Consider the following 10749-nt stretch of genomic DNA (forward strand, 5'->3'; position numbering starts at 1 on the left):
TCTCAGAAATCACGTGGTCGACATTGGTATGTGTGTGTGTGGGAGGGGCTGAGGCTGTTAAATGTATACGCTTTTTTTAAAGCTAAATTATCACGTGATTTCTGAGAAGCTGTTTGAGTTATATGAAGGGACAGCGTAGGTTCGGTATAAAAAGACACGTTCACTTTACCTTGCACCATTGTTTTCACTTCGACTCGGGAGCTGTGCAACTCAAGGGCAGGTAGGAACAGAGGGGGTTTACCTCGAACTCGTTGCAGATATTCATATAGCTAAAGAGCGATTCAATTGTTTAAAAAAATAGTAAAAGACCGAGTATTCAGTATCTTATTTTTCAAAGTTTTCCGTGATTTCCAAGCAGTATAATTTTATAGGTTGTTTTGTTTGTGCGTTTCCGCATTTTTTCAGTTATTATCAAACCTTTTGAATCAACAGGGCTTTCCTATATTCAACAGTTCTGTGTAGGTTCTCAGTCATCCAGGTCATTTAATAAAAAAAAATAGTTAACGAAACGTAACAAAACAACAACTACTTTGTCCCGTTGCTTTCGATGTGAACAGTGTGATGCGTTTGAATACAGCCGTAGTTTCCGAGCGGTCTTTGAACGAATCATCGCAACCATCTTGATGGTTCAGTTACACTAGTGTTGGGAATACCGCCTCTTTTAGGAGAGCCGGGACTTATCTCTCAGGATTTGGAAAGGATTTGTCCAAAAAAGGAAGCTCTTGTAAAGACTGTTGTAACTGTTGAAGAAAAATGCATTAAAAATATAGAATCATTAAATGTGTTTAAATCTTTGATTTTCAACAGTATTCATCATGGCCTCAAATATCGCTGAGACCACCCAAAGTCTCACCACTGCAGCAGAGATGAGGGAAACCACAGTGATGCTGATGCAGCCTGATGCCAACTGGGAGGAGTATCTGACACCTGCTCCTCTATCTATTGCCATCTTGGGTGAACTTGTCTTCATCTCCTCTGGTACTGACTTCTCTATAATAGACAAGAATTCTGAAAGAAAGACCTTTAAATACATTAAATACCCAGAATCCTTCAGGGCCTGCCTCATGCAAGTCTGTAACTCTGGATGGAACGCATTCAACGAGGCTCACAAGAGCATGGATAGAATCCGCCTTCACACTTCAGTAATCCCAGATTATATAAAAAAATCTGTCCAGATTATTTTCAATGCTCCTGATAACGTGATTGAAAAACTCCTGCCAAGTCAACTGGAAAACATTCGCTCCATTGCTGATGATTGTAAGAATCTGGCAGAAAATGTTGAAAAGAAGTATTTAGATGTCATCAATTTGATAGGGGAGTTGTTGGAAGCCTGTATCAATGCAAAGTTGTTTTATGGTACTGAGCTAGAAAATGCTCAAAGGAATTTAAAATCTTTAAAAATGAGAGAGGCAAGTGCAAAAACTGAAAAAGAACAGGCCAAAAAACTAATGGATGCCATGGCAAAGGAGCTGGAAGAATCAAAGGAGACATACAAAAAAGCCATGAACTCTATTCCCTCTGGATGGTCAATCATTGGCATGAACTTTGTTGAAGGGCTAACAAATGCTGTGGTAGGAAGAATGAATGGAACTCTCTCTTCAGTAATAAGACCAAAAAATAGTGAAGAGGATGTTGATGAGGCCTCACAGATATCTGCTTGTTCCAAGTCTACACAGATTTTAAATCACGCAAACAATCTAAGTCAGTATGTGATTGGAAATGACATTGATTGGAAAAATCTGTATGATTCACAGAAACGAATAATTAAGACGCAAGTTGAACTGAATGAATTCATTAGAATTCGTGGTGAACTGGACACACTTTCAAAGGGTAAACTTTGCGTGGAGGCTCTTGCCATCTGTGATCTGGGTATCAACATCTGTAAAGAGCTGGGAATGCATACCCCAGAAAAGAAATGGAAAAAAAAGGAAACTCTAAAACTTGTAGAGCGTATCAAAAAGTTGACCACTGATGCAGTCCGTTTTGACACTGTGAGTAAAAAAACACTTAACTCCCCAGCTCTTACTCCTCAAACTCCAATGAAACACAAGGTGGAGAAAGAAAGTTCTGGACCCAAATCTGCAAGTCAGATGGAAATTGAGAATGCACACTTACGCATAGAGCAGAGCACTGAACAACTCAGATACGCCCGACAGTTACATGAGAAGCGTTTGGAGAACATGGCAGCAAAAGAGAAGGAGCTGAATGATATCCTCATAGAAATGCAAAACTGCAACGTCAAACAGATTGAGTTTGATACAACCATCAAAATGCTGGTCAAAGGTCTGCAAGCCATGGGTGAGGTGAAAGAGCAGTGGAATAAGATGGTCCTCTTCTTTCAGATGGTTTCCAACATCATCTCAATCAGCCTCCACAAAACACTACATAATTTTGCCCTCACATCTGATAAAGCCAAGGTCCTCACCTACAGTGAAAAGCTTTTTACAAAAGACCTCATTTACACTCAGCCCTTTCAAGCCTCAAACATCTCCAACCTGGTCAACATGATATCATCCACCTACACTCAGGTCTCCAACAAGTATCTGATGGATAGAATGAGCAGCCTGAGCAGGCTTATGACCATGGATCCAAACAGTCCAGACTTTCTCCCAGAACGTCTGGAACTTCAAACCTCCTGCAAGGATGCTCAAAACGACATTCGGCAGCTGGTCCTGAAGAACAAGGCGGACTATGAGAGAATGAGCAACAACAGAATTGCGAAAATAGAGGGTCAACTCAAAGCCATTCTACCTGCTGATGAACCCCAGCAAGTTCAGAAAATAAAAGAAATGAAAGAAATGGTTCAGTCTGTGTATGCTGAAGATGAGAGTAATTATTACTAAATGCTGTTTACTTCCCATCTACTTCTTATTTTTGTTAATCCACAGAAATGGAGCTGTGGGTGCTGATGTACTCAAAAGTGTGTGCATAGTCTTTCTTTTAACCCATGCCACCTGTGTCCATTTCCATTTCTTAAGTGAAATTTATGTTCGACATTGTTTAATTAATTTGATCAAGTGTAGCCATAAAATATGCATTTTATATTTCTGAAACTAAGAAGCAAACCTGTTAACAACCTTATTACTTTCAATTATGCTAAGCTTGTGTTAGTAGCAACCTTTTAGTTGATAATCAAGATGTGATTGGTTACAATAATGCTCATGATAGAGGTATTATATATATGCATTCTGTTTGTATATGTGTGTGATCTTCTGAAACAAAAGTGCCATTTTACTATAGACCACAGGGACATTGATGATGTCCTGTACTGTATATGTCTTTGTTTGTGAAAGCTAGCAGTTAGGTGGTTAATGAGAGAGAGAAAAAAAGTTTTCTTTACAGCATAATGTCCATGCTTATATCACAATTTGTGATCTTTAATAGTACTTAGAATTAACTGTATATGGGCGATAAAATGATGTTTGACCAGTTCCTCTCTTTGTATCACTGTTTTTTTTTCTGACTACATTAATCTTAATTATTATATATATGTATTCTGTTTGTATATGTGTGGCCTTCTGAAAATAAAAGTGCCATTTGACTATAGACCACAGGGACATTGATGATGTCCTGTACTGTATATGTCTTTGTTTGTTTTCTTTACAATTTAAAGTAATCCAATGTTATTCATTTTAGCACTGTAGATTAGAGGTTGCATAGTTTTAAAATCCACACTCATATAGTGAAAGTATAATGTCCATGCTTATATCACAATTTATAATTTTTAATAGTACTTAGAAGCTTCTCTTGTGAACAGTCTGGTAGATACAAGAACAATTTACTGTATCTGGGTGATAAAATGATGAATGTGTTTAACCAGTTCCTCTCTTTGTATCACTGTTTCTTGTTCTTTTGCCTTTAGACTACAATGTATGTAATACGGTACATGACAACATCCCTAGTGTCATTATCTACAAATCTAAAAATAAATAACTACTAAAGTAATGAGTTCATGTCTTTTGAAACCAGTGATGTAAATTGCCCATTCAGTGTTCTGATGTTTGTTCATTATTATGGCAGATCACTAATGTCATTCACGGCTACCTTTATGACAAACATATACACTTTCTATGAGTGACGTTGTCTGATGTCATAGAAAGGAGTACTAAAATTAAACAGTAAGACGAATGTGTTGTCTTCAACGCCACAATCTTTGTTAATCTTTTATTTTGATGGGCAAACTTTTATTTTTACAAGCAGAGCAACAGCTTTGACAGAGTGAAAACTTTTAATAATAATTGTCTTCAACTGTGATACATTTAATCTGACGTGCCATGTGTTTTTCATGGTTACGCTTTATGTTGTTCATTAAGTACAGTATGCCTTCCCTGTGCAGCAGGTCTCCTCCACTGATCTGACCCAGTGCTGTTGTCATCTCCTCCATCACCTTCATCAAAGGCTCCACCATGATCAGATACCGGGTCTGTAGTTCTGCCACAGCACACAACTGGTCCAGCTGAGTCACAGCACATCTAATCTTTTCTTGAACGTAGGCAATGGAGTTCCTGGTCTGGGAAACCCGTTGTAATTGGTTTTCTGAGGTTTGAATATTTTCATTCGCCTTTTGAATGTCACCCTCAGTTTTGTGAATCGCAGCCTGGGACTCCGAAACTTTGTTCAGGTAAAGCCCGACCTGAGACTCAGAGTTTCTCACCACGTCTTCAGCCTTGGTCACAGCTTCAGAGGCCTGATTCATCTCATTTATACCAACACCAAGCAGAGTTCCACCTGAAACAAACACACATGAATGAATTGCAAATTTTGATTCCAGTGCACATTGTCAAAAAGAAAGACTGAAAGATGTGTTTACTCACCAATAATCCAACCAAAAATAGGGATGACTAACAGACCACCACCTACACCAGTCATTACTTCTCCTCCTTGTTTTCGTCTCATCATCTCATCTCGTTTTTCTTCTGCTTCCTTCAAATACCCTTTTTCTGTCTCGAGAGCTTGACGGTAATGTTGTAAAGAGAATTTGTGTGTCTGCAGCTGCTTTTCCATGTTCTTTAACTCACTCTCTCTTTGTGTTTTCAAATTGGTAAAGCTGAGAAGGTCTACAGTCAGACGTTCTGTCTCTCTGTCAACGTCCTGAAGTCTACTTGATGCTATCTGCTGTGACTTTTCCATCTGATCATTTACATCCTGAATAAGTTTTCTGATGTCATGATAAACTTGGGATTCAGGCTGGATAATGTCTCCGTCTACACTGAGAAGCATCTCTGACACTTTGTGAAAGGAGCACAGTCCATTTGTCAGTGGACCACTCACAGCCTGGACCAGATCCTTTAACTGCAGACGGTACTGTGGCTCCAACCTGGGTGTTAGAAGAGGTTTCACTTTAGAAAGAAATATTTGCTAAGAGTTGTTGGATTTAAAAAATGACACCAAACATACTGTGTATGACTGTGGTCTTTGTAGTAGACTGAAGCTGTACAAATATATGAAAAGCTTAAACTCTTACGTGTTAAATGTGGCCAGATCCATGAACACAGCAGATTAAACTTAGATAGTTGTTAACTGCAAGAGAACCAGGAGAAAATACCAATTATTATATTAATATCTGGTATTGACATTTTTTAAAACCACATAGATTTCAGTCTGTTCTTCATTATCACTCATCTTCGACATAAGGCAGTAGTTTAAATTTTTGTATCATATAAATTACATAAAAAAGTCATTTGTTTTTTTTTTTGTTTTTTTTGTTTTTTTGCCTTTGCTGATGATCCAGACCATCATCGAGATTTAAAATGCTGCTTACACAAAGGTGTCATAAAGGTACCTAAGGTGGAGATTGATAACATTTTTCTAAAATTAAATACTATTATCATTTATAATGTGTTGTACTCTACAGTATGTTTTATGTAACCACAAAATCAAAAAATGTAAAACTCTGTCTCCCTCTTTTGGTGAGAGATCAGATCGTGGATTTAGATTCCGTGGTTCACTTTAAGATGTCTTTCTATTAAAGGTGAAGTCATATTCAACACATTTAAGCGTGAATTTGTAGAAATAAAAATCGGTTACACTTTCAATACAATGCACCTGAACAGAGATTGTTTTAGTCAAGGTTTCTTACCAGTGTTTCCAGCCTTTCCTGGGTCCGTGAAGGAATGAGAGCAAGTGGGAGGGGAGGGGAGCACTGATTTTAAACTGTTCTGAAGGAGGCTGTCTTAACATGACAGCACGTTAGTGTATTCTACATTGGGTTAGAATGAATGAGAATGTGAATTGTTGAATTGTCTTTTTATGTCACTTTGTTTAACTGGGAAACTGCAGGGAGGGACCGCAACCGTTGTCTGTCTATGACTGTGTCCATCTCCTGGGTGAATGTGCACAGGATAAGGCATTAGAAGGTGAATGAATGACTAACTGTAATATGATTTTTGTTCTCACTTAATTTACAGATTTGTCCATTACATCTAGTGTCCGATGTCTTGGTAATTAAGAAGACGCCAACACAAAAAGTCTTTGGATTTTTTTTTATTTTTTTTTTGTGACAGGTAATCATTGCTATTTGTATATTTGCAGTCTAATTTGAGGGATTTATTGCACTGAAAAAAGCACATGAACCAGGGGTTTAAACCTCCCAAACTTCGATTGAGCCTGACTAATGGCATATTGTCTTTATTAAACAAGATAAAACAGCCTTAGTAGGCTATGTAGCAACGACACCAAGTGAAACGTGACATTAAAAATCGAAAGTAAAAGAGTGAAGCCTGAGTGCTTCTTGAATGTCCAACAGTTTCTCAGAAATCACGTGGCGGTTATAAAGTAACCAAGGCGTAACCAGAGTTTTTAGTTTGGGCTAAAGAAAAAAAGTATGTACCACGTGATTTCAGAGAAGCTGGTCGTTTCTTATCAGTCGGAGAGGGGAGGGTCCCTCCCCGTTGACCACCAGAGGGGGATAAAACCTCCCTGCCTCATCACTACTCACATAGTCCTCGACTGGCTCCCGGTTCTTGTGACACGGAAAGGAAGACTCACAACCCAGGTAAATAAAAACAAAAAAGTCATTGTTGACGTAGATTCAGTATATAGTACTATAGATTAAAAAAATCCTGAGGTCTCTTTGAAATATTGTGCAACCTAAAAAAAAATCCTGCATATTTTACCGGAGGTCTCTTTGAAATATTGTGCAACCTGTGACGTCCGTTGACTGAACTGTGTACGCAGAACGTACGTTGTTTTGTGGTGATTGAACTGAAAATGTTAAATTGTTGACAGTTCACATTGTTGAAATAAACAGGCTGGTAATTCCTCATAACGATTCCCACAGAAAAGGATATTGCAGTTGCCTCGGACTCAAACACAGATGTTAGTGACGTAGCACTCGAGACTGGTGTTGGGGTCGAGACCATACTTTCAACGTCTTGGTCTTATCACGGAATCGACTGCAATTTCACCCGGTTTCGCTCGAGATTGACTCCCGCGAATGTGGGAAGTTCCCAAATTAAAATGAAAGCGGTGCAGTCTTTTATTTTGAAAGTGTTGACGCTGCAATCCGGCTGCAATCGTACTGTTCTGAAGAAAACAATTTTAGCTCTTCATTTTTCTTTCTCGGTCTCGGTCTTGGAGTTAATTTGCTCTTTGTGAGTGCTCCTGTACTCCTGAGTACTTTTCATCGTACTTTGATTCTCGGACAAGATGCAAAACCCTTGCGAGGACGCTGAGTGTCCCCGAAATGCGAAGTACAACGGGAGATCGCTGCTTTATTTAAATTCAAAACTAATTATTTTATACATATTTATTTTCAACAGTATTCATCATGGCCTCAAATATCGCTGAGACCACCCAAAGTCTCACCACTGCAGCAGAGATGAGGGAAACCACAGTGATGCTGATGCAGCCTGATGCCAACTGGGAGGAGTATCTGACACCTGCTCCTCTATCTATTGCCATCTTGGGTGAACTTGTCTTCATCTCCTCTGGTACTGACTTCTCTATAATAGACAAGAATTCTGAAAGAAAGACCTTTAAATACATTAAATACCCAGAATCCTTCAGGGCCTGCCTCATGCAAGTCTGTAACTCTGGATGGAACGCATTCAACGAGGCTCACAAGAGCATGGATAGAATCCGCCTTCACACTTCAGTAATCCCAGATTATATAAAAAAATCTGTCCAGATTATTTTCAATGCTCCTGATAACGTGATTGAAAAACTCCTGCCAAGTCAACTGGAAAACATTCGCTCCATTGCTGATGATTGTAAGAATCTGGCAGAAAATGTTGAAAAGAAGTATTTAGATGTCATCAATTTGATAGGGGAGTTGTTGGAAGCCTGTATCAATGCAAAGTTGTTTTATGGTACTGAGCTAGAAAATGCTCAAAGGAATTTAAAATCTTTAAAAATGAGAGAGGCAAGTGCAAAAACTGAAAAAGAACAGGCCAAAAAACTAATGGATGCCATGGCAAAGGAGCTGGAAGAATCAAAGGAGACATACAAAAAAGCCATGAATTCTATTCCCTCTGGATGGTCAATCATTGGCATGAACTTTGTTGAAGGGCTAACAAATGCTGTGACAGAAATAATGAATGGAACTCTCTCTATTTTGACCAGGGGTAGGTTTGGACAAAATAGGAAGAGTGAGACAGTAGATAGAAATGATGAGGATGTGGATTTGCCCGCAGAAATATCTGCTTGTTCCAAGTCTACACAGATTTTAAATCACGCAAACAATCTAAGTCAGTATGTGATTGGAAATGACATTGATTGGAAAAATCTGTATGATTCACAGAAACGAATAATTAAGACGCAAGTTGAACTGAATGAATTCATTAGAATTCGTGGTGAACTGGACACACTTTCAAAGGGTAAACTTTGCGTGGAGGCTCTTGCCATCTGTGATCTGGGTATCAACATCTGTAAAGAGCTGGGAATGCATACCCCAGAAAAGAAATGGAAAAAAAAGGAAACTCTAAAACTTGTAGAGCGTATCAAAAAGTTGACCACTGATGCAGTCCGTTTTGACACTGTGAGTAAAAAAACACTTAACTCCCCAGCTCTTACTCCTCAAACTCCAATGAAACACAAGGTGGAGAAAGAAAGTTCTGGACCCAAATCTGCAAGTCAGATGGAAATTGAGAATGCACACTTACGCATAGAGCAGAGCACTGAACAACTCAGATACGCCCGACAGTTACATGAGAAGCGTTTGGAGAACATGGCAGCAAAAGAGAAGGAGCTGAATGATATCCTCATAGAAATGCAAAACTGCAACGTCAAACAGATTGAGTTTGATACAACCATCAAAATGCTGGTCAAAGGTCTGCAAGCCATGGGTGAGGTGAAAGAGCAGTGGAATAAGATGGTCCTCTTCTTTCAGATGGTTTCCAACATCATCTCAATCAGCCTCCACAAAACACTACATAATTTTGCCCTCACATCTGATAAAGCCAAGGTCCTCACCTACAGTGAAAAGCTTTTTACAAAAGACCTCATTTACACTCAGCCCTTTCAAGCCTCAAACATCTCCAACCTGGTCAACATGATATCATCCACCTACACTCAGGTCTCCAACAAGTATCTGATGGATAGAATGAGCAGCCTGAGCAGGCTTATGACCATGGATCCAAACAGTCCAGACTTTCTCCCAGAACGTCTGGAACTTCAAACCTCCTGCAAGGATGCTCAAAACGACATTCGGCAGCTGGTCCTGAAGAACAAGGCGGACTATGAGAGAATGAGCAACAACAGAATTGCGAAAATAGAGGGTCAACTCAAAGCCATTCTACCTGCTGATGAACCCCAGCAAGTTCAGAAAATAAAAGAAATGAAAGAAATGGTTCAGTCTGTGTATGCTGAAGATGAGAGTAATTATTACTAAATGCTGTTTACTTCCCATCTACTTCTTATTTTTGTTAATCCACAGAAATGGAGCTGTGGGTGCTGATGTACTCAAAAGTGTGTGCATAGTCTTTATTTTAACCCATGCCACCTGTGTCCATTTCCATTTCTTAAGTGAAATTTATGTTCGACATTGTTTAATGTTTAATTGTCTTTAATTTAACAAATATCATATTACACACAAATCATCTGCACAGAGCAGTATTACACCAATATTAATCAAATATTAATATAACCACACTGGGTGTTAGTTTTTTTTGTTGTTGTTTGTTTTTACCAAGACCTGCAATTAGTTTACATAACGATAATAAGTGAAATTTTACAGCTTTGTAAAAAGGACAAATTAATGTTTTTACGGTTATGTGTTGAAACTCCAATGCAGGGTCTATAATATTGAACCCTATCATATACAGTATTTGCAAGTAGTCAAGTACTGCTTGTAGATGTACCGTATGTCTTAGTGTCCTGTTGAAGTTGATCACCTGCATTTGTATTTGTCGTCTTTATATTCAATGAGATTGCATGATCGTCGATTGTAAATTAAATAAAGATGACAATATCACAAAAGAAGTGTTGTGATACCTGTGATGAATCCCCTCATTTCATGAGGGGATTCTGATGAGCTTCTGATAATTGTTTTTACTAAAGGGTCAACACACCAAGTATGATCATTGTTTGACATAGATAAAACGACAACAAGAAATGACACTCAAAATAAGTTGATTTCTATGAGTGATTTCTTTGACCTGTATGAAAACGTAAGCGAGGAATACGCTGTCAGAACTTCCGTCAATTCAGTATCCCTTTATTATCATTTATGTGTTTGGAAAAGTAAAGAGCTTCAAGCAGACACACTCCCTGCTGCCACCATCTGGACTACATAGATAAAAACATATACAT

The 10749-nt window shown here is 38.6% G+C and overlaps 2 protein-coding genes across 3 annotated transcripts; one reads left to right on the plus strand and one right to left on the minus strand.

Moving 5' to 3' along the window:
• The first annotated feature begins 15 nt into the window (after nt 1-15).
• Nucleotides 16-10416, plus strand: LOC107988692 (uncharacterized). 2 transcript variants are annotated; one of them, XM_025056066.1, is made up of 3 exons: nt 16-220; nt 808-1676; nt 8663-10416. In XM_025056066.1, exons 2-3 carry the CDS (start codon nt 816-818, stop codon nt 9827-9829), a joined length of 2028 nt encoding a protein of 675 aa, XP_024911834.1. In that variant the 5' UTR covers nt 16-220; nt 808-815; the 3' UTR covers nt 9830-10416. The 2 variants fall into 2 exon arrangements, with proteins under 2 accessions (XP_024911834.1, XP_016888589.1); XM_017033100.2 differs by lacking the exons at nt 16-220; nt 808-1676 and adding an exon at nt 6856-6994 and having other exon boundaries at nt 7761-10416.
• On the minus strand, nt 3601-6158 carry LOC103379860 (uncharacterized). Its single transcript, XM_008311557.3, has 4 exons — nt 6080-6158; nt 5465-5520; nt 4815-5317; nt 3601-4728 (listed from the first exon to the last, which is right to left on the minus strand). The coding sequence occupies exons 2-4, from the start codon at nt 5485-5487 to the stop codon at nt 4229-4231; spliced, it is 1026 nt and encodes a 341-aa protein (XP_008309779.1). The 5' UTR covers nt 5488-5520; nt 6080-6158; the 3' UTR covers nt 3601-4228.
• Nucleotides 10417-10749: the final 333 nt, after the last annotated feature.

Source organism: Cynoglossus semilaevis, chromosome 6, assembly GCF_000523025.1.
Source record: "Cynoglossus semilaevis isolate Cse_v1.0 chromosome 6, Cse_v1.0, whole genome shotgun sequence".
Taxonomy (NCBI): domain Eukaryota; kingdom Metazoa; phylum Chordata; class Actinopteri; order Pleuronectiformes; family Cynoglossidae; genus Cynoglossus; species Cynoglossus semilaevis.